The sequence below is a fragment of the Neoarius graeffei genome, chromosome 19 (genome assembly GCF_027579695.1).
Source record: "Neoarius graeffei isolate fNeoGra1 chromosome 19, fNeoGra1.pri, whole genome shotgun sequence".
Classification (NCBI taxonomy): Eukaryota; Metazoa; Chordata; class Actinopteri; order Siluriformes; family Ariidae; genus Neoarius; species Neoarius graeffei.
The window spans coordinates 16361088-16386227 of NC_083587.1; the positions used below are offsets into that span (position 1 = coordinate 16361088).

Genomic DNA, 25140 nt, shown 5'->3' on the forward strand with positions numbered 1-25140 from the left:
GGTTCTCCTGATGGTGGACTCATGAACATTAACATTAGCCAATGTGAGAGAGGCCTTCAGTTGCTTAGAAGTTACCCTGGAGTCCTTTGTGACCTCGCCGACTATTACACGTCTTGCTCTTGGAGTGATCTTTGTTGGTCAACCACTCCTGGGGAGGGTAAGAATGGTCTTGAATTTCCTCCATTTGTACACAATCTGTCTGACTGTGGATTGGTGGAGTCTAAACTCTTTAGAGATGGATTTGTAACCTTTTCCAGCCTGATGAGCATCAACAACGCTTTTTCTGAGGTCCTCAGAAATCTCCTTTGTTCGTGCCATGATACACTTCCACGAACATGTGTTGTGAAGATCAGACTTTGATAGATCCCTGTTCTTTAAATAAAACAGAGTGCCCACTCACACCTGATTGTCATCCCATTGACTGAAAACACCTGACTCTAATTTCACCTTCAAATCAACTGCTAATCCTAGAGGTTCACATACTTTTGCCACTCACAGATATGTAATATTGGATCATTTTCCTCAATAAATAAATGACCAAGTATAATATTTTTGTCTCATTTGTTTAACTGGGTTCTCTTTATCTACTTTTAAGACTTGTGTGAAAATCTGATGATGTTTTAGGTCATATTTATACAGAAATATAGAAAATTCTAAAGGGTTCACAACCTTTCAAGCACCACTGTATTTATTATTTTTCCAGTCAAACTTTTTGTCCTTTTTTCTCTTTCATCTGAAAAAAAAATTTCAACCATCCCTATTAATTTACTTCAACTAATGTTAACTACACAATGCATCAAATCATCTAATTAATGTTCACAATGTTCAAACATCAGAATGGGAAAAATTGTGATCTCAATCAAAGTCTGACTTTCTTTCACTGTGGCATGGGTGTTGGTTTGAGCCAGATGGACTGGTTTGAGTATTCTCTACACAGAATGGTGCGATAAACAAAAAACATAGAGTGAGTGAGCGACAGTTCTGTGGGTGGAAACAAACGCCTTGTTGATAAGAAAGGTCAGAGGAAAATGGACAGATTTGGACAGGTTCGAGCTTTTTTACCAGAAAGGATATAGTAACTCATATAATCACTCTTTACAACTGTGGCGAGTAGAAAAGCATCTCAGCAGAAAAGCAACAGCAGAAGAACACATTGGGTTCCAGTTCTGCAGCCAAGAACAGGGATCTTAGAATCAACAACAAGTTCCTATTAACCCTCTGGGGTCGAGAGCTTCTCCGGTGAAGCTTGACAGGTTTAGAATGAGTAGATCATGTATTTAGATAAACATCTTTGCGAGTTTTTATCATACAAGCATGATAAACATATTGACAGAAAGTTAATACTTTACACTTTCCTATGTGCCCACTGCCTAATACTATTATAGTTTTAAAATTACCTAAATTAGATGAAACATAAAACTTGTCACCTTACTCAGTCACACCAGAGTTGGAGCGCTGAGCACACACTTACACATTCATAAAAGACTGTTCACATGGTGAATTCACATCATGTTCACACTGCTGAAGCTGGCTTGGCCACGTTGTGCATATGGACAATGGTCGGATCCCCAAGGATCTCCTGTACGGTGAGCTAGTGCAGGGAAAACGCCCCACAGGCAGACCACAACTATATTACAAGGACACCTGCAAGAGGGACATCAAGGCCTTGGGCATCAACCTAAACACTTGGGAAGTGGCAGCCTCAGAACGATCAGTCTGGAGACTGTCCAGAAAAGCCTCACCACGTTCAAAAAGATGCTTGCCCAAGAATCAGAGACAAAGAGACAGAGAAGGAAAGCCAGAACCTAGTCTGACAGATCAGCATCATATTTCATGTGTGCTCTGTGCAGGAGAGACTGTCACTCCCGCATTGGCCTGTCCAGCCACACCCGGTGCTGTACCAGAATCAACGTCCAGAGCGCAACTCCATAGTCTCCCGAGACTGAAGGATGCCTATATACTGTATAATTCACATGGTACTGGCATGATAATCACTTTCACTCTTTCGCTTTCGACTGGTTTCTCTTTCGCGGTGGGAACGCCCACCGTAAACAGGATAAAATCTGTCAGCCATAGTTTAGGCTATTTGGAGGTAAAACTTGTTGCGAGATTGCACGAGGATTTTATGTGCTTCAGATGATTCAGGACAGCAATTCAATTCATGATTCAATTCATGGTTCAGGACAGCCATTCAATTTCAGGACAGCGAATCAATTCATGATTCAATTCATGGTTCAGGACAGCCATTCAATTTCAGGACAGCGAATCAATTCATGATTCAATTCATGATTCAGGAGCGTGATTCAATTGAATCTTGAGAACTGCGACACTGATGATGAACAGTGTCTTTTTTTTTTTTAACTTCGACACGATCCAGCCAAAAATCAGCTTGAGTAAGTGTAAATATTTCTTCTATTTCTGATGAGCAGATCAGTTGATATGCATGCGCTGTAGTGCATACACAGGAAAAATGACTGAGCAATTTCTCCAGAGTTAAAAGTATTTTCCTCAAAAATAGTTAATTTTGCTCTATTTTGAGTTTAGAGAGTAAAATTTGGAGTTGGTGTGGGAGCAAAATTACAGAGTAATTGTCTAACAGAGTTGGTTGTGGCTCTGAACTGAGTAAAATAGTACAAGAGTTAATTTCAAGACACACTGAACAGAGTCAAATGCCAAAATAAAGTCAAATACCAGATAAATGAAGCTGTTGTAAAAAGCAGTTTTAGAACTGTGTTGGAATGTGTGAAAAACATGACCTTACCCATTGGGACTTGACCTGATGGGATTAAGAGATGGCAGTGGGAGGGGTTTTCACTCTTCTCATTGAATGGAATGGAAATTTTTAACCTTCTCATTAAATACCCCTCCCACTGCCAACCCTTTATCCCAAAACAATAGGACGTAAATGTTTTGATGGCCAGTTAATTGTCCAAATCAATGGAGCAGATTTAAGTTTTTGTGCTTGATCCATTCCTAAGACTGAACAGAATCACCTCAAGTGACCAAAACGGTTCGACACAATGGGAAAGGTCATGTTTTTTTACACATTCCAACACAGCTCTAAAACTGCTTTTTACAACATCTTCATTTATCTGGTATTTTTTAAAAGTACAATCATGACATACAGACTACAGAGATATTACTGTAGCTGAACTTGTGCTGAACACAAAAAAGTCACATGACTTGGAAAATACTGGTTAGATTTGTTGAAATTGACAAAAATAAGAGCATGCCAAAATCATTAGAGTGCCAGAAAATACCCTCAGACCCCAGAGGGTTAAAGTGGCGGGTGAGTGTATACAGTTGTCAAATGTTAGCTCGGTTAAATATACACTGATTGCGAGGAAAATCGAGTTGAAATGATTAAGATAAGAGAGAAAGGGGGCAGGGCTTTCAAGACTTCTCATTTAATATCAGAGAGTTCAGCTACAGTCCAAGTACACAACCCTCACTCATTCCAGATTGGTATGTTACAGTGGTGCTTGAAAGTTTGTGAACCATTTAGAATTTTCTATATTTCTGCATAAATATGACCTAAAACATCATCAGATTTTCACACAAGTCCTAAAAGTAGATAAAGAGAACCCAGTTAAACAAATGAGACAAAAATATTATACTTGGTCATTTATTTATTGAGGACAATTATCCAATATAAAACCTACAGCAGTGGATAGAAGAAGATCCCACATGTGCTCTCTGCCAAACACCTGCAACATTGAGGCACATCTTTATCGGCTGCAAAACCAGCCTGTCCCAAGGTCGCTACACCTGGAGGCACAACCAGGTCTTGTGGCAGCTGGCGATCACCCTAGAAGAAAGAGAACCAACACCAATGCCCTCCCTCCTCCAATGCCTGGAATATCAAGCATCACTCCTTTCGTGAAAGCAGGCGAACGTCTGGTGAAATCACTGGCAAGAGTGAACACGACCCTTCTAGCCCTGGCCCGTGACTGGGAAATGCAGGTCGACCTTGGCCATAAACTTGTCTTTCCGACAGAGAACTACTTAACAACTACTCTCAGGCCAGACCTCATCCTGTGGTCAACTTCCCAGAAAATTCTATACATCCTGGAACTGACGATACCATGGGAAGCTGCTGTTGAAGAGGTATACGAGCAGAAAAGCCTGAAGTATACTGAAATAGCAACCCAGGCAGAACAACGCAACTGGCATACCAAGGTGTTCCCAGTAGAAGTTGGGTGTAGAGGGTTTGTTGCCAAGACTACAACTAGGCTCCTGAACAAAATGGGAGTAAAAGGACAGGCCTTCCGACAAGCAGTGAAATCACTCTCAGAGGCTGCAGAGCGAAGCAGCAACTGTCTGTGGATCAAGACAAAGGACACCAGCTGGGCTCTGAGCTGACCACTGAGGGGGAGATGAACATTGAGGGGTAAAAACAGAGGGGGGCACACCTGGGACACCAGGTGTCACCATTGAGCCCTCTGGAGGTGTCGTGGGCCTAAATCAATGAAACATCAAGGAAGGAGGGTGCCCACCTGAACACCCCAATGAAGTTTTACCGCTCTCCCACTCAAGACAACAGGCAAGAAGCAGTGCTGATTATTCAAGGGATTGTACCATCAAGTCCTTCAAGCTCTACTTACATATCTGTGAGTGGTAAAAGTATGTGAACCTCCAGGATTAGCAGTTAATTTGAAGGTGAAATTAGAGTCAGGTGTTTTCAATCAATGGGATGACAATCAGGTGTGAGTGGGCACCCTGTTTTATTTAAAGAACAGGGATCTATCAAAGTCTGATCTTCACAACACGTTTGTGGAAGTGTATCATGGCACGAACAAAGGAGATTTCTGAGGACCTCAGAAAAAGCGTTGTTGATGCTCATCAGGCTGGAAAAGGTTACAAAACCATCTCTAAAGAGTTTGGACTCCACCAATCCACAGTCAGACAGATTGTGTACAAATGGAGGAAATTCAAGACCACTCTTACTCTCCCCAGGAGTGGTTGACCAACAAAGATCACTCCAAGAGCAAGATGTGTAATAGTCGGCGAGGTCACAAAGGACCCCAGGGTAACTTCTTCTTTTTTTTTTTTTTAAGATATTTTTTTTGGGCTTTTTGCACCTTTATTGGATAGGACAGTGTAGAGACAGGAAATGAGCGGGAGAGAGAGAGACGGGAAGGGATCGGGAAATGACCTCGGGCCGGAATCGAACCCGGGTCGCCCGCATTCATGGTATGGCGCCTTAACCACCTGAGCCACGACGCCCCCCCCCAGGGTAACTTCTAAGCAACTGAAGGCCTCTCTCACATTGGCTAATGTTAATACTCATGAGTCCACCATCAGGAGAACACTGAACAGCAGTGGTGTGCATGGCAGGGTTGTAAGGAGAAAGCCACTGCTCTCCAAAAAGAACATTGCTGCTCGTCTGCAGTCTGCTAAAGATCACGTGGACAAGCCAGAAGGCTATTGGAAAAATATTTTGTGGATGGATGAGACCAAAATGAAACTTTTGGGTTTAAATGAGAAGCATTATGTTTGGAGAAAGGAAAACACTGCATTCCAGCATAAGAACCTTATCCCATCTGTGAAACATGGTGGTGGTAGTATCATGCTTTGGGCCTGTTTTGCTGCATCTGGGCCAGGACGGCTTCCCATCATTGATGGAACAACGAATTCTGAATTATACCAGTGAATTCTAAAGGAAAATGTCAAGACATCTGTCAATGAACTGAATCTCAAGAGAAGGTGGGTCATGCAGCAAGACAACGACCCTAAGCACACAAGTCATTCTACCAAAGAATGGTTAAAGAAGAATAAAGTTAATGTTTTGGAATGGCCAAGTCCTGACCTTAATCCGATTGAAATGTCGTGGAAGGACCTGAAGCGAGCAGTTCATGTGAGGAAACCCAACAATATCCCAGAGTTGAAGTTGTTCTGTACGGAAGAATGGGCTAAAATTCCTCCAAGCCGGTGTGCAGGACTGATCAACAGTTACCGCAAACGTTTAGTTGCAGTTATTGCTGCACAAGGGGGTCACAGCAGATACTGAAAGCAAAGGTTCACATACTTTTGCCACTCACAGATATGTAATATTGGATCATTTTCCTCAATAAATAAATGACCAAGTATAATATTTTTGTCTCATTTGTTTAACTGGGTTCTCTTTATCTACTTTTAGGACTTGTGTGAAAATCTGATGATGTTTTAGGTCATATTTATGCAGAAATATAGAAAATTCTAAAGGGTTCACAAACTTTCAAGCAAAAAATGTTAGTTGTTAGTTGGTTCGTTTGGCGCATTTTCAAGTGATAGCTCATAACAGCGTCTTCCAAGCTGTCGATCCCATACAGAAGGAGTAAAAGTAATAACGGTCAGCAGGTCTGCAGTATAAACCTTTATAAATGTTCACAAAAGGGTGTCATTACAAACACCTGCACTGCATTAATGTCTTACCAAATACTTTGCAGCCTAATTATAAGTGTAAATATCTATAAAAAAGATTGACTCGTTCTTCCACAAATGTTTAATTATATATTTGTCTTGCTGCACTGAGCTCCTCTGAAGCCTGTACTGTTAATCAGATTGAGCTCGGATCAGAGACGTGGAACAAAATGAACCTGCTGCTATGATCACAGTGTTCAAAAGCAGCTTGCGATTCAGTTAAACAGAACAATTCTATTTTCACACTTGATGACTATGTTTAATTAGCCTGCTAATAACCTGACAAACACACACGCACACACATGCACACACACACGGCTTTGCTTTGTTTCTTCCCAACAATAACCAGAAGGCCGGTCGACCTCTCAGTGACCCAGTGCTAAGTTAAAAACACTTGACTGAACAATGCATTAAAGCAGCGCAAAACAAAAGGAGAAGGACTTACCAATTAATTCTTTATTCCTGACGTCTAAGGCCATGTTTCGTAATGCAGTAGCCACCGCACACACCACACGATCGTTATCTATCCTCAAGAGCTCCACGAGGATTGGCAGGCCTTTCTCTTTTCTTACCGCTGCACGAATGTAGACTGACCACTGAAGTTAAAAAAAAAAGGAAAAAATTGCATAGATAAACACGAGGTTAAAAAATATAGTTGAAATGATTTGCACCCTTCATACATATTTCCTTCATACCACAATATCATTCAACATTTCGTTCAAACATTTTATATCCTAACAAGCATTGCCAGGAAAAACAAACCTCACCCGGCAGCACTTACTTTATACCTATATGTTGATAATGGTAATATTTCTCAATCATCAGCTGTCAGGTTTGAGTTTGACATTTCAAGGTCATTCAAGGTCAAAGGTCATGGTGGCAACTGAAAGCCCATATGTTGATAATGGTAAACATCTGGCTATCATTAACCATTTTAAAGTTATAGCCCTTTGAAAACCCATGACCTTGAGTTTGACCTTTCAAGGTCACTCAAGGTCAAAGATCACGGTGCCAAATGAAAGCCCATATGGGAGTTCCTATATGCTCATAATAGTAATAGTGGAAAATATGTTATTTTGACCGAAGACCTTGACCCCCCTGACCTTTAACCCCCAACCGCTACAGAGACTGTCCAAGCTCCCCCATCATGCAGCATATGGTTGGAAGCAGAATTGAAAGATGCACATTTTGGTTTTGGTTTGAAGTCCAAATGATAAATTTGAAGAAAGTTATCGACTTTTAATTTCGTTAAGCACTTTTAATTTCAAAATGCTCAACAGTAAAATGAATGAGCAGTTGTACTGCGGTCAGCTCCTTAATTACAACAGTAACACCAGTTAGTTTCTGCAGATAAACATAAACATGAACACATGAGCATTTGGGTTAGTTAACAAAAGTAACTGAACATCTCGTCCCTCTGTGGTCAGTTTAATTCCTGTCTGAACATGAAAGTTTTATTGCAGCATAGACATTTTAAAAAGTTCATACAAACAACACTGAGAGAAACGAATCCCGTCTGAATTGGGCTGTAGATCTGATGTGGACAGACGTACACTGCATTACTGGAACGTTCTTTATTGCCTGACATCAAAACCGGTGCTATGATGGTTAAATTGTTGAGATCGGCAATGAATAAATGGAAAATAAGTAAACAAATAAATAAAGCAGTCATGCTTATATATATCTGAGTTCACTTAACGGTAGAGTGAAGTTTCTCGATATTTACGATGCCACCGTTTTAAGCCTTATTCAGACTGGATTCGTGTTACATCTGGAGGTGGAGGTCATATTTATTAGCAGAGAATCTCTGGGGTTTCAGTTCAGTTCAGTCCAAATCCGTCATATCCGTCATTTTGTTTGAAAATCTGGAAAAATTCCACCGTATTTCATCTTTGATAAAATGATCAGAAGAAATAACTCCAGGGAATATATTTCTGAAATGATTAAAATGTAGAACAATCAAATACAGATTATGTTGAAAGGGACATTTTAGGACCTTTCAGTGTGATTTTTTGATAAGTTATTACATTTGCAGCACATACAGACCACATGTTGTGGTCATGTGACCTACTAATGATCCAAAGTGGCCACGCCTCCTATAACAAGCACTCATAATAAGCATCAAAACAATCAGTGTGCATTAAAATGAAGTGTGTGCTGCACACATGGAACACACACACACATTTCTGGACCTGTTTAAGGGTGTATTAACTTTTAAGACAGCGGTACACACAGGTTTGGTGTGTGGCTTTTTGGAGTCAGTGACAGGATCCTAAGAAAAGAGGCTTCACGAGTTCATTAGGAGAATCCAGTTTCTCAGATCTCTCTTTATACACACACACACACACACACACACACGAAAGTGGACTTTCTCACTGAACCCACCAGGAGTAAGTTTAAGTCCGTGTGAAGCAAAAGCTCTGGAAGTTACAGGACTTTACGGCTCGTCCCAGAGCTGATCTTTCTATCTCTCAACCTCTCCATCTCCAACTGGAACGAATTGATCGGTCAGGCAGCACAACTTTGGACAGATTATGGTGCTCTAACAACGGAGCTAAAGTGAGATTTGGTCTCAGAGAGAGAGAGAGAGAGAAGGCTCAAGGAAGAAAAGAGAGAGACAGCATGAGAGAGAGAGAAGGTCAAGAAAGAAAAAAGAGCGAGAGAGCATGAGAGAGACTTTGACTTTTTAAGCCACCTTTAATTACGCCATTGTTCCATGTGTATGCTTTCTTTCACAAGAAATAAAACAATAAATAATGGAGAAAATAAAAGGTACATAAAAATTAATGACTAGAAAATCATCAAATTCAGGACATAAAAACACCTTTTCTGTTAAAACATTCTCACACACACAATTGTACATTAAAAATTGAGAGTTAGTGCACCATCCTCTTCAAGTGAACATAAAACCTGTCTAAAACCCCACAGATCTATAAAAGTGTCCAGGTTATTGGTTAGTCTGTAAAAAGCATACTCTACCTTAAGACGAGATGCAACCAAACCTTTCAGGCTCTGAACCGCATCAGTCCATCCCAGGCCCAGTATCTGATTCTTTCTGGTCTTCCAGATTGCTAGTTTTGCAGTTCCAATTAAAAAATTTATTAAAACCTGAGTCTGTCTTTTCCTGACTGTGTATTTCGGCCCAAAGACAAACAAAGGGATGTAAAATTTCTCCCCTATGTGTTCCACCCACTCTTGCAATGTCTTAAATAGGCCCACTAGCCGAGGACAAAGAGACACCAAGTGTTCTAGGGTTTCTTGTTGGTGACAGAAGGGACATTCCTCCCCAGTGCTGGGATCCAGGTGAGCCCTGTGTCTGTTTGTGGCTATCGCTCCATGTATGATCCTCCACTGGAGGTCAGCCGTCCGTTTCTTGATGGGCGGCTTGTACAGAGTCCTCCAGCAGCCTTTAGGGGTGCATTCTGGAGCAAAAACCTGGGTCCACCTCGACTCCCTGACTCCGATCAAAGAGCAGAAGTTCAGTACCTTTACGTAGCTGTCATAGAGCTGCTTCTTCCCACATGAAGTTGCCCAGCACTGATGTTTTCAGGGACAGAAGCAGCCCTCTCTCCTCTCTTCAGTCGCAGGTCTGACGCTTAGTGCAGGAAAGATGTACTTGTGGTCCTCGTGCCATAGGTCAACCAGGGTACGGTCCTGGGCATACACCCTGAGGGGTACAGACAGGGACTGTCAGACCTCGTCCACCATCTTCTTCAGTACCCTGGAAGACCTGATGCCGATGAATCCACCAAGCCTCTCCGGAGATGTTCTTATGAGGTGACCCAGTTTGATAATACCAGCCTCGACGAACTTGGTGCGGAATGATGTGGAAGAAAGCATGCCAGATGTAAAGAAGTCATTGTATAACAGTGGCTCCTCAAAGATCCACAAACCAGGTCTGAGGTCTGTGGTCCGTGTGGTCTTGAACGTCCTCCATGCATTAAGCACCGAGTTGTAGAAAGGTGTTATTCCAGTCAGGTCAACTTCAGAGGTCTTTAGAAGAAACAGCTGTTTATCCAGTCTTAGCCGGCCAGCCTTCCTCAGGAGCAGCTGAGCAGACGCCAGCCAGAAATAACCGCAGCCATAAAGTAGCCTCTGTGCTGTTTGCAGTCTGAAGGCAGCAATTCTTGATGGAATGTCCATGAGGCCTTGTCCTCCCTTGGCCACAGGGAGATACAGAACTGGTGCCCTCAGCCAATGCTGACCTGACCAGAAGAAGTTCACCAGGAGCCGCTGTATGTCCTTCACGAGGCCTGGTGGTGGCACTAAGATGATCAGTCTATGCCAAAGAGAAGAGGCGACCAGGTTATTGGCTATCAGAACTCTACCCCTGTAGGACAGCTGGAGAAGCAACTGTTTCCATTTAGACAACTTGGCGCTCACCTTCTCCAGCACTCCCTCCCAGTTCTATTTTTGGAAGTCCTCATCCCCCAAGTACACTCCCAGAACTTTGATGCCTCTTTTTTCCCACTTAAGTTTCCCGGGTAGCTCAGGGACGTCTCCTAGGCTCCACTGACCCATTAGACACGCTTCACATTTGTCCCAGTTAACGTTAGCGGAGGAGGCCTTTTCATACACAGTCAAGCTTTCTTTAAGTGCTTGTATATCTCTCTGATTTTGTATAAAAACATTAACATCATCTGCATAAGCTGAGATGGCCACAGAGCGGTTCTGAGCCAGCTCAGGGAGACCCAGGCCCTGTAACCTGCTCCTCAGCCTACACAAAAGAGGTTCAATGACAATACTGTAGAGCTGGCCTGAGATGGGGCAGCCCTGTCTGATTCCTCTTTTAACAGGCACAGGGCAGCTCAACCCTCCCCCCACCTTTACTAAACAGCAGGCTTCATTATACAATAGTTTGACCCAGGATAAAAAGCTCCCCCCAATTCCAAAAGCCTGCAAGGTGGAGAAGAGAAAACCATGATCCACATGATCAAACGCCTTTTCTTGGTCAATGGATAAAATACCAACATTAATATTATACAAATTACAAACATCAAATATATCCCTTATTAAAAATAAATTATCATACATTGACCTGTCTGGAATACAATAAGACTGATCTGCACCAATAAATAAATCAATAAAATGTTTTAATCTATTTGATAAAACCTTGGAGAGGATCTTATAGTCCGTACATAAAAGAGCTACAGGTCTCCAGTTCTTTAAAAGAGCTACGTCTCCCTTCTTGGGAAGCAGTGAAAGAACTGCTGGCCTCCAGGAAGCTGGAAGGCTTCCTTTTTTAAAACACTCTTTAAAATGGCCAAAAGGTCCCGTCCCAGTATTGTCCAGAAGTGTTGAAAAAAGTCCAAAGGAAGACCGTCTAGTCCCGGAGCCTTGCCTGGTGCCATCTGGGACACCGCAGCAGTCAGCACATCTAAAACGATTTCTGCGTTCAGTGTTCTGATCTTCTAAGCTCAGTTGAGGAAGCCCCCGCAGAAGCTCTGCAGCAGAGTCCATGTCACAGCTGCCCGCGCTGAATAGATCTGTATAAAACTCCACTGCAAGCTTCCTCATCTCGGCTGGGTCTGTAGTGATGTTTCCGTCAGGACGACAAAGACAGACCATTTGTTTCCTCTGAACAGCAGATTTCTCCAAGTTAAAAAAGACTGAAGTTGGTGCATCCAAGTCTTGGAGTCTAGTAAAACATGCTCGGACTAGTGCTCCTTTAGCTCTGTCCTGCAAAAGGGAGTTAAGTTTCTCATCTCATCTCATTTTCTCTAGCCGCTTTATCCTGTTCTACAGGGTCGCAGGCAAGCTGGAGCCTACCCCAGCTGACTACGGGCGAAGGCGGGGTACACCCTGGACAAGTCGCCAGGTCATCACAGGGCTGACACATAGACACAGACAACCATTCACACTCACATTCACACCTACGCTCAATTTAGAGTCACCAGTTAACCTAACCTGCATATCTTTGGACTGTGGGGGAAACCAGAGCACCCGGAGGAAACCCACGCGGACAACGTGCAAACTTCGCACAGAAAGGCCCTCGCCGGCCACAGGGCTCAAACCCGGACCTTCTTGCTGTGAGGCGACAGTGCTAACCACTACACCACCGTGCCACCCCGAGTTAAGTTTCTGTCTTTTAAAAATTAACCCGTCATTTTTTTGTTGATCAGCTTGTGAGGTAAAACAATTTTCCAAGTCCCTTATTTCCTCCTCCAGTTTCTGGACAGTTCTCTGGATTTTAGCAGTTGATACTGCTGACAAAACACTCTAATTTGGGCCTTTCCCACCTCTCACCACTTAATGAGTGAAGGAAAAATTTCCTTCCTGGATCTCTCGTAGATCCAGAATAATTTAAAATTTTTACAAAAATTAAGATCATGTAATAACTTAACATTAAAATGCCAAAAAGACTTTAGTTTTCCTGTGGGAGATTAAAAAAAAAAAACAACCTCCATTAAAACTAAGTGATGATCTGTCAGAACAACAGGGGAGATTTGGCAGTCAATAACTCTTGAAGTAAAAGGTGCAGAAATATAAAATCTGTCCAACCTTGCTGCACAGACTCTACCGTCAGATATCTTTACCCATGTGTACTGTCGGACTGAAGGGTACTTCATCCTCCACACATCAACCAGATCAGTTCTCCCTTAAAAAGTGAGATAAAATGAACGAGGAGTGAATGTGTGGTTCCTCTCCAGTCCTATCTAATGTAAAGTCTGTGCAGCAGTTCCAGTCTCCCCCCATTACAACACACTCCCCTGGATCATTAAAACTTAACTTCTCTTTTAATAAATTAAACAACTCTTCATGTTCAGAGCCTTGGTTTGGTGCATAAGCATTAATAAAACTAAAAGTAAAATCCTGTATTTTAACCTTTACCATAAGAACTCTACCTTTCACTAACTCTGTACTGGACACGATGTTTATATCTAAAACAGGAGAGAATAAAATCGCAACTCCTGCACTAAAATTTGTCCCATGACTCAGAACATACTGTCCATTCCACCATAAATCCCAAGCGATTTTATTTGACTCGTCACTATGTGTTTCTTGTAATAAAATAATATCCAGGGTTTTTTTGTCTGATTACTTCAGATAATAAAACTCTTTTCTGTTCATCTCTTCCCCCATTTATATTTAAAGACGCGACTCTTAACCCCTGCATATTGAAAGATAAAGAGACAGAACAGTAAATAGAAAGATGGAAAGAACCAGTGGAGATAAAAAACCAGTGCTGTGCAGTCATTGAAAACTTTAACATTTTGATCTGTGGTTGGTAGAAGAGAGCAAGTGGACTTGCTTGAAAAGTCTTGAAGACGTTTCGCCTCTCGTCCGAAAGGCATCCTCAGTTCTGTCTGTCTAATAGGGAGTATCAAGTATTTATCCTATGAGAGGATAAATACTTGATACTCCCTATTAGACAGACAGAACTGAGGATGCCTTTCGGACGAGAGGCGAAACGTCTTCAAGACTTTTCAAGCAAGTCCAGTTGCTCTCTAGTCTGGTTAACACCAGACCATATCACAAGTGAAATATGGTCTGGAATCCGCCTATTGAATTTCTCGTAGGGGAGGTGTGGTTTACGATTGTCAACGGCCGTTTATTGGACGTTGCAAATGTCTATCATTTGGCGTATACATAGCCCATGGCCAATCATGGCAGTTGTGCCCGGTGACGTAGTTAGAGCGACGAAGAAGACGAAGAGGCGAAGAAAGACTAACGCCAAATGCTGTTCTTTTTTTAAAACAAACTTTCGCTCTAAACTATTCAGAACAGTGTCTAAAGCTTGATCGAAAGTTTGGTTCGTATCGCTCGCCGCCATGTTAAATGTGATCCGTAAACAGTCCCAAATAAACTACAAGCTTCCGTTTGTCGAGTAGTATGCGTCACCGTCTTTCCACCCCTCCCCACTCTCTGATTGGCTCCCTAACTCAGGCGAGCCTTTAGACCATAGTTTCCATGCTGTCTTTTCAGATCGGAACGATTGTGTAAAGCAGCATGGGATTTCCCAGGCTAGTTGCTCTCTTCTACCAACCACAGATTACTACAGTGGTGCTTGAAAGTTTGTGAACCCTTTAGAATTTTCTATATTTCTGCATAAATATGACCTAAAACATCATCAGATTTCCACACAAGTCCTAAAAGTAGATAAAGAGAACCCAGTTAAACACATGAGACAAAAATATTACACTTGGTCATTTACTTATTGAGGAAAATGATCCAATATTACATATCTGTGAGTGGCAAAAGTATGTGAACCCCTAGGATTAGCAGTTAATTTGAAGGTGAAATTAGAGTCAGGTGTTTTCAATCAGTGGGATGACAATCAGGTGTGAGTAGGCACCCTGTTTTATTTAAAGAACAGGGATCTATCAACATCTGATCTTCACAACACATGTTTGTGGAAGTGTATCATGCCACGAACAAAGGAGATTTCTGAGGACCTCAGAAAAAGCGTTGTTGATGCTCATCAGGCTGGAAAAGGTTACAAAACCATCTCTAAAGAGTTTAGACTCCACCCATCCACAGTCAGACAGATTGTGAACAAATGGAGGAAATTCAAGACCATTGTTACCCTCCCCAGGAGTGGTCGACCAACAAAGATCACTCCAAGAGCAAGGCGTGTAATAGTCGGCGAGGTCACAAAGGACCCCAGGGTAACTTCTAAGCAACTGAAGGCCTCTCTCACATTGGTTAATGTTAATGTTCATGAGTCCACCATCAGGAGAACACTGAACAACAATGGTGTGCATGGCAGGGTTGCAAGGAGAAAGTCACTGCTCTCCAAAAAGAACATTGCTGCTCGTCTGTAGTTTGCTAAAGATCACCTGGACAAGCCAGAAGGCTATTGAAAATGTTTTGTGGACAGATGAGACCAAAATAGAACTTTTTGGTTTAAATGAGAAGCGTTATGTTTGGAGAAAGGAAAAACACTGCATTCCAGCATAAGAACCTTATCCCATCTGTGAAACATGGTGGTGGTAGTATCATGGTTTGGGCCTGTTTTGCTGCATCTGGGCCAGGACAGCTTGCCATCATTGATGGAACAATGAATTCTGAATTATAGCAGCGAATTCTAAAGGAAAATGTCAGGACATCTGTCCATCTCAAGAGAAGGTGGGTCATGCAGCAAGACAATGACCCTAAGCACACAAGTCGTTCTACCAAAGAATGGTTAAAGAAGAATAAAGTGAATGTTTTGGAATGGCCAAGTCAAAGTCCTGACCTTAATCCAATCAAAATATTGTGGAAGGACCTGAAGCGAGCAGTTCATGTGAGGAAACCCACCAACATCCCAGAGTTGAAGCTGTTCTGTACGGAGGAACGGGCTAAAATTCCTCCAAGCCGGTGTGCAGGACTGATCAACAGTTACTGCAAACGTTTAGTTGCAGTTATTGCTGCACAAGGGGGTCACACCAGATACTGAAAGCAAAGGTTCACATACTTTTGCCACTCACAGATATGTAATATTGGATCATTTTCCTCAATAAATAAATGACCAAGTATAATATTTTTGCCTCATTTGTTTGACTGGGTTCTCTTTATCTACTTTTAGGACTTGTGTGAAAATCTGATGATGTTTTAGGTCATATTTATGCAGAAATATAGAAAATTCTAAAGGGTTCACAACCTTTCAAGCACCACTGTATGTACCTGGATGACTGAGTATCTTCACAGATATGTTTAACATTTTGAGTTTCATTTTCTTAACCATTCTACTCTTAGACTCTTTTAACCCTTTCCTCAGACCAGTGACGTGCTTTTTTAACCGATAACGTTTCTTTCCATCCAGTAAATCCATTCCAACAACTATTTGAAGTGTGGTAACTGATTTGATAAATGTTTCAACGTCGGGGAAATAATCTTTAACATTTGCTTTTTTTTCCCCAAAAGTTTCATCCAAAAAATTATTAATCTCCTCAAGTGAATAAAGGTCCTCGCTTTAAGAAATGGTGTCCACTATAGAAACACAGTCAGAGTCACATTCCATATCAGTCACATTGTCACCATAACAACCATCCGGCTTTGTCACGTCTTCTGTCTCACTGTCAGGTCTGACAGCCTCCTGTAAAACCGGAGACTCTGCGTCCTGCTCAGACCCCCCCACACCGACCTCTCCTGGCTCCGCCATGCTCTGTTCAGCCTCTACTGTTTCCATTGAACCGCTACTACCGGCAGCTCTGATCATGGAGCTACTGGCATCCGTATCTGCAGGCACGGAGCCTCCGGCCTCAGTTTGAGTAGGCAGAGCAGACTCAGATAGCGCTGGCCAATCACTGCTCACTTTCCCACCATCTGTCACCATGGAGACACCACTGGCCCCCTCCCCACCATCAGTCACACTGCTCCTCACCTCCTTACCGTCAGTCATCACACTGTTCACTTCTCTACCATCAATCACAGCGCTTCTTGTCTCTGTACCGTCAGTCACACTACTGTTCACTTCCCTACCGTCAGTCCCAAGCGCTACCCCACTGCCCCCCTCCCCGCTGTCAGTCACCGCAGCCTCACTGCTGCCCCCCTCGCCGGTGCCAGTCACGCCACTCCTTTCCCTGCTAGCAGTTCTAGTTGCTGTCTTTACCCCTTTTCCACCAAATCAGTTCCAGGGCTGGTTCGGGGCCAGTGCTGGTGCTGGTTCACAACTCGTTCAACTTGCGAGCCAGCTGAGAACCAGTTTGCTTTTCCATAGCTCGCGGTGCTAAGGGAAGCCACGTCATTACGTCATTGTATACGTCAGTTACGTCGCTGTTACGTTAGTTACGTTGCTACGTTTGCATAAACCTTGGCGCGAATATCGAAGCAAAAACAACACGGAAGAAGCAGCAGCAGCAACAACAACAATAATAATAATGGATGACTTCGCGTTTGTACAGCTGCTGCTTCTTATCGCTTAAAAATGGCAACCTTTCGCGGTCTTGTTATTGTTGTTGGTCTTAACAACTCCGCCCCCCCGCTGACGTAAGCGGTTCTTTCAGCAGAGAGTTGGTGCTAGCCTGGAACCGGTTTTTCTGGCCCCAGAGCCAGTTCTTTGTCAGTGGAAACAGAAAACCCGGTTCCAAACTAAGCACTGGCCCCGAACCAGCCCTGGAACTGCGTTGGTGGAAAAGGGGCATATGTGGGCAGGTAATTCTTTTATGTCCCACATCTCCACACTCAAAACACTTCATGTTTCCTGAGCTCGCATACACCACGTAAAAGCCTTCTTCATGCTTCACATGGAAGGAAACATCTAGTGTCTGAGTTGGAGAGTCCAAAAACATAAACACCTGTCTCTGGAGAGACTGAACATGTTTTAATTTGTTATCTTTACAGCCCAAACTCACCATCCAGAAACCGCTCGCGAATTTCCCAAAGCGCTTCAGCTCTTGCTCCAGTGCCTCGTTTGGAATGAATGGAGGAACTCCGGACACGGTTACCCGGATGGAAGGCACTGCCAGCGGGGAAACTTGCACAAACTCATTATCGATGTAAATGTTGCTCTCTATGAGCTGATTAACGAGCTCCCGGTGCTTCATGAACACGACTACTGCCTTGTTCATGCAGGAGGCACATATGTTTTCATAGCCCACCTGCTCACCTGTTGTACTGGTACCGTGGGCTACGGTACCATCATAATCCCATGTTTCAGGGACGGGGCGGCGTCCCGGAGGACGCCATCCCTGCCACAAACACACACACGCACACACACACACACACACACACACCAACTACAAACAACCACAAACACTACAAAACAATTAACAAATACAACAAGAAAGAATAGCAAAAGAGTTAGAAAGAGAAATGTAAGCTCTCTGCCAACCTCGCCACACCCTCCACCAGCAAACTCCCAGCATGCAGTGCAGAGAGAGAGAGAAGGCTCAAGGAAGTAAAAAGACAGAGAGAGACAGAGAGAGAGAGCATGAGACAGCATGAGAGAGAGAGAAGGCTCAAGGAAGAAGAGAGAGAGAGAAGGCTCAAGGAAGAAAAGAGAGAGAGAGAGCAGGAGAAAGAGAGACAGAAGGCTCAAGGAAGTAAAAAGAGAGAGAGAGAGAGAGAGAGAGAGAGAGAGAGAGAGAGAGGAAGCGTCTCCTCACACTCTATCTGAGTGAGGCAAGCGACTCCCAATTTCACACTTCCTCCTTCATGCTAATGCTCAGCACTTAGTAAACACACTCCGGTTCTCCTCTGGCACAAAATTTGCTTCAGGTGTTTACAGTAGACCTGCGCCGAAAACCGTCGAGATGGATGAATTAAATGAAGCGGTGAATTAAAACATTTTTGGAATGAGTGGAATTTATGACACGATGTTCAATAATGACTTGTCCAGGATTTGTTATTCAGAGATCATTGTATAAAGAATTTGCATTGATCTTGGCTTACAGACCAATTTTAAAGGGGCGGTTTGTAAATTTTTGAGCCCCCTGCTGCCCGAGTACTGAACTACAACAGCAATGAAAAACTGACAATTCTCTATTTTCCAGCATTTATGTGCAAAAGCACATGATTCGTATGAGTTGCCTTTTAAGGAAAAAAGGGTGGGGCAGACAGGCTGTATTGCAGCCAGGGGCGTGGTTAATTTCAGGGCCACAAAATTGTAAGTGAAATTCTGAAATGAATAAACCAGGCAAATCTACTGCACTGGAATTTTTTGCAAATCAGAATTTTTTTTTCACTAATTGAGCTTCAAATATATGTAATTATTACAGATTTAGAAGTTTTGAAGATGTGTTACAATAAAACCACATGTGTGATCATTTTACCATCCCGGAGTTGATTATTTTCCCATAGCTGCAAATCTTGTAGTGTTTCTCTGCAAATTGCTCAAAATTAAATTTTTTTATATATTAAAAAAATGTCACATTTTTCTTTTTATCTCCATTCAGTTACATTTAATTTAAACAGTCAGGCCTGAGTTTCCCAAAAACATCGCAGCACAGAGATCATTGTTAAATGGTAGAGCGGGCAGCACAGTGAACACACTCTCTCCTAGTTAAGAGCCTTTTGGGAAACCCACCGCAGTTCCTGTTATAAAACTGAAAAAAATGTGTCTTGTTCCTGAGAAACCACAAACTCCTCGGTCCTGAGGACATCAAAATTTCAAGTTACAGCTTCACCTCTGACTGTTCCAAAGCGCTGACACTGGAGACTCCTTCCAGAAATGTTAAACAAACAGCTGTAAACCTGTGATTTGTCAGAGCTGCTGTTATAGAATATTAACTCTCAGAATTCACTGGAATAATTTAAAGATAAAAGTACACACACACACACACACACACACTATGCTGATTTACCTTCCAGCTCCCGGCAGCCAGGTTCTGCAGCGCACCGGCGGCTCCCTCTAGCGTGTCTGGGTTTGAGCACTCTGAGAGCAGCAAGAGGTATGGCTTCACGATGGAGGGATGCCACAACATCTGGATACCTTTGGGAGGGTCGGCCGTGTCGGAGAGAGGACCTACACCATCCCACTGCAGGAGGACACAGACAAAGATCAGATTTAAAAGACTAAAGCCAAAGAAGCCAGAGACAACAGGATATGATACAGACAGAGGCCACGCCTCCTTCACCTCCTTCATTGAGAATGACAGACACATAAGCCACACCTCCTTCTCTGAGACTGACAGACACATAGGCTATGCCTAATTCACATCCTTCATTGAGACTGACAGACACATAGGCCACAACTCCTTCAATGAGACTGATAGACTATGCCTACTTCACCTCCTTCACTGAGACTGACAGACACATAGGCCACACCTCCTTCAATGAGACGGACAGACTATGCCTACTTCACCTCCTTCACTGAGACTGACAGACACATAGGCCACACCTCCTTTACTGAGACTGATAGACACATAGGCCACGCCTCCTTCACTGTGACTGATAGACACATAGGCCATGCCTCCTTCACTGAGACTGACAGACACATAGGCCACGCCTCCTTCACTGAGACTGACAGACACATAGGCCACGCCTCCTTCTCTGAGACTGAGAGACACATAGGCTATGCCTACTTCAACTCCTTCATTGAGACTGACAGACACATAGGCCACACCTCCTTCACTGAGACTGACAGACACATAGGCCACGCCTCCTTCACTGAGACTGACAGACACATAGGCCACGCCTCCTTCTCTGAGACTGAGAGACACATAGGCTATGCCTACTTCACCTCCATCACTGAGACTGACAGACACATAGGCCACACCTCCTTCACTGAGACTGAGAGACACATAGGCCACACCTCCATCACTGAGACTGAGAGACACATAGGCTATGCCTACTTCACCTCCTTCACTGAGACTGACAGACACATAGGCCATGCCTCCTTCTCTGAGACTGAGAGACACATAGGCCACACCTCCTTCACTGAGACTGACAGACACATAGGCCACGCCTCCTTCACTGAGACTGACAGACACATAGGCCACGCCTCCTTCCCTGAGACTAATAGACACATAGGCCATGCCTCCTTCTCTGAGACTGAGACACATAGGCCACGCCTCCTTCACTGAGACTGAGAGACACATAGGCCATGCCTCCTTCACTGAGACTGACAGACACATAGGCCACGCCTCCTTCCCTGAGACTAATAGACACATAGGCCACACCTTCTTCACTGAGACTAACAGACACATAGGCCACGCCTCCTTCACTGAGACTGAAAGACACATAAGTCACACCTCCTTCACTGAGACTGACAGACACATAGTCCACACCTCCTTCACTGAGAGTGACAGACACATAAGCCATGCCTCCTTCACTGGGACTGACAGACACACAGGCCACACCTCCTTCACTGAGACTGAAAGACACATAAGTCACACCTCCTTCACTGAGACTGACAGACACATAGTCCACACCTCCTTCACTGAGACTGACAGACACATAGTCCACACCTCCTTCACTGAGACTGAGAGACACATAAGCCATGCCTCCTTCACTGGGACTGACAGACACACAGGCCACACCTCCTTCACTGAGACTGAAAGACACATAAGTCACACCTCCTTCACTGAGACTGACAGACACATAGTCCACACCTCCTTCACTGAGAGTGACAGACACATAGGCCACGCCTCCTTCAACTTCACTGGGATGAACAGACACACAGAAGCCACACCTCCTTGGGAATAACAGTCTTTTTCCGAACAAGAACAGGAGCCATGACTTCATCTTCTTCATTAGACCTGACATACAGAGAGGCCATGCCTCTTTCACTTTCTTCATTAGGCCTGACAGACAGAGAGGCCACGCTTCTTTCACCTTCTTCATTAAGCCTGACAGACAGAGAGGCCACGCCTCTTTCACCTTCTTCTTTAGGCCTGACAGACAGGCCATGCCTCTTTCACCTTCTTCATTAGGCCTGACAGAGAGGCCATGCCTCTTTTACCTTCATTAGTCCTGACAGACAGAGAGGCCACGCCTCTTTCACCTATATTAGGCCTGACAGACAGAGAGGCCATGCCTCTTTCACCTTCTTTATTAGGCCTGACAGACAGAGAGGCCACACCTCTTTCACCTTCTTCATTAGGCCTGACAGACAGGCCACACCTCTTTCACCTTCATTAGGCCTGACAGACAGGCCACACCTCTTTCACCTTCATTAGGCCTGACAGACAGAGAGGCCACACCTCTTTCACCTTCTTTATTAGGCCTGACAGACAGACAGGCCGCGCCTCTTCATTATGACCGACAGAGAGGCCACACACCTCTTTCACCTTCTTCATTAGGCCTGACAGAGAGGGCACGCCTCTTTCACCTTCTTCATTAGGCCTGACAGAGGCCACGCCTCTTTCACCTTCATTAGGCCTGACAGACAGAGAGGCCACGCCTCTTTCACCTTCTTCATTACTCCTGAAAGAGAGGCCACGCCTCTTTCACCTTCATTACTCCTGACAGAGAGGCCACACCTCTTTCACCGTCTTCATTAGGCCTGACAGAGAGGCCATGCCTCTTTCACCTTCATTAGTCCTGACAGACAGAGAGGCCACGCCTCTTTCACCTTCATTAGGCCTGACAGACAGAGGCCATGCCTCTTTCACCTTCTTTATTAGGCCTGACAGACAGAGAGGCCACGCCTCTTTTACCTTCTTTATTAGGCCTGACAGACAGAGAGGCCACACCTCTTTCACCTTCTTCATTAGGCCTGACAGACAGGCCACGCCTCTTTCACCTTCATTAGGCCTGACAGACAGGCCACGCCTCTTTCACCTTCATTAGGCCTGACAGACAGAGAGGCCACACCTCTTTCACCTTCTTTATTAGGCCTGACAGACAGACAGGCCATGCCTCTTTCACCTTCTTCATTTGGCCTGACAGACAGAGAGGCCATGCCTCTTTCACCTTCTTCATTAGGCCTGACAGAGAGGCCACACCTCTTTCACCTTCTTCATTAGGCCTGACAGACAGGCCACGCCTCTTTCGCCTTCATTAGGCCTGACAGACAGAGAGGCCACACCTCTTTCACCTTCTTCATTAGGCCTGACAGACAGAGAGGCTACACCTCTTTCACCTTCTTTATTAGGCCTGACAGACAGAGAGGCCACGCCTCTTCATTATGCCCGACAGAGAGGCCAACACCTCTTTCACCTTCTTCATTAGGCCTGACAGAGAGGTCACGCCTCTTTCACCTTCATTAGGCCTGACAGACAGAGGCCATGCCTCTTTCACCTTCTTTATTAGGCCTGACAGACAGAGAGGCCACACCTCTTTCACCTTCTTCATTAGGCCTGACAGACAGGCCACGCCTCTTTCACCTTCATTAGGCCTGACAGACAGGCCACACCTCTTTCACCTTCATTAGGCCTGACAGACAGAGAGGCCACACCTCTTTCACCTTCTTTATTAGGCCTGACAGACAGACAGGCCGCGCCTCTTCATTATGACCGACAGAGAGGCCACACACCTCTTTCACCTTCTTCATTAGGCCTGACAGAGAGGGCACGCCTCTTTCACCTTCTTCATTAGGCCTGACAGAGAGGCCACGCCTCTTTCACCTTCATTAGGCCTGACAGACAGAGAGGCCACGCCTCTTTCACCTTCTTCATTACTCCTGAAAGAGAGGCCACGCCTCTTTCACCTTCTTCATTACTCCTGACAGAGAGGCCACACCTCTTTCACCTTCTTCATTAGGCCTGACAGAGAGGCCATGCCTCTTTCACCTTCATTAGTCCTGACAAACAGAGAGGCCACACCTCTTTCACCTTCATTAGGCCTGACAGACAGAGGCCATGCCTCTTTCACCTTCTTTATTAGGCCTGACAGACAGAGAGGCCACACCTCTTTCACCTTCTTCATTAGGCCTGACAGACAGGCCACGCCTCTTTCACCTTCATTAGGCCTGACAGACAGGCCACGCCTCTTTCACCTTCTTTATTAGGCCTGACAGACAGAGAGGCCACACCTCTTTCACCTTCTTCATTAGGCCTGACAGACAGGCCACGCCTCTTTCACCTTCATTAGGCCTGACAGACAGGCCACGCCTCTTTCACCTTCATTAGGCCTGACAGACAGAGAGGCCACACCTCTTTCACCTTCTTTATTAGGCCTGACAGACAGACAGGCCACGCCTCTTTCACCTTCTTCATTTGGCCTGACAGACAGAGAGGCCATGCCTCTTTCACCTTCCTCATTAGGCCTGACAGAGAGGCCAGACCTCTTTCACCTTCTTCATTAGGCCTGACAGACAGGCCATGCCTCTTTCACCTTCATTAGGCCTGACAGACAGAGGCCACACCTCTTTCACCTTCTTTATTAGGCCTGACAGACAGACAGGCCGCGCCTCTTTCACCTTCTTCATTTGGCCTGACAGACAGAGAGGCCATGCCTCTTTCACCTTCTTCATTAGGCCTGACAGAGAGGCCACACCTCTTTCACCTTCTTCATTAGGCCTGACAGACAGAGAGGCCAAACCTCTTTCACCTTCTTCATTAGGCCTGACAGACGGAGAGGCTCCACCTCTTTCACCTTCTTTATTAGGCCTGACAGACAGAGAGGCCACGCCTCTTCATTATGCCCGACAGAGAGGCCACACACCTCTTTCACCTTCTTCATTAGGCCTGACAGAGAGGGCACGCCTCTTTCACCTTCTTCATTAGGCCTGACAGAGAGGCCACGCCTCTTTCACCTTCATTAGGCCTGACAGACAGAGAGGCCACGCCTCTTTCACCTTCTTCATTACTCCTGACAGAGAGGCCACGCCTCTTTCACCTTCTTCATTACTCCTGACAGAGAGGCCACACCTCTTTCACCTTCTTCATTAGGCCTGGTAGAGAGGCCATGCCTCTTTCACCTTCATTAGTCCTGACAGAGAGGCCACGCCTCTTTCACCTTCTTCATTAGGCCTGGTAGAGAGGCCATGCCTCTTTCACCTTCATTAGTCCTGACAGAGAGGCCACGCCTCTTTCACCTTCATTAGGCCTGACAGACAGAGGCCACGCCTCTTTCACCTTCTTTATTAGGCCTGACAGACAGAGAGGCCACACCTCTTTCACCTTCTTCATTAGGCTTGACAGACAGGCCACGCCTCTTTCACCTTCATTAGGCCTGACAGACAGGCCATGCCTCTTTCACCTTCATTAGGCCTGACAGACAGAGAGGCCACACCTCTTTCACCTTCTTTATTAGGCCTGACAGACAGGCCGCGCCTCTTTCACCTTCTTCATTTGGCCTGACAGACAGAGAGGCCATGCCTCTTTCACCTTCTTCATTAGGCCTGACAGAGAGGCCACACCTCTTTCACCTTCTTCATTAGGCCTGACAGACAGGCCACGCCTCTTTCACCTTCATTAGGCCTGACAGACA

At 44.6% G+C, this 25140-nt stretch overlaps 1 protein-coding gene across 6 annotated transcripts in view; it reads right to left on the bottom strand.

The window, feature by feature from the left end:
• The window catches only part of ctnnd2a (catenin (cadherin-associated protein), delta 2a), a 789966-nt gene that overhangs the window by 72865 nt on the left and 691961 nt on the right, over nt 1–25140 (bottom strand). For all 6 annotated transcript variants that reach the window (XM_060899742.1, XM_060899744.1, XM_060899741.1 and 3 more), the window contains 2 exons: nt 19629–19802; nt 6848–6998 (listed from right to left, as the gene is read on the bottom strand). In XM_060899742.1, the coding sequence (XP_060755725.1) occupies nt 6848–6998; nt 19629–19802 (325 nt within the window). The remainder of the gene's footprint in view (nt 1–6847; nt 6999–19628; nt 19803–25140) is intronic.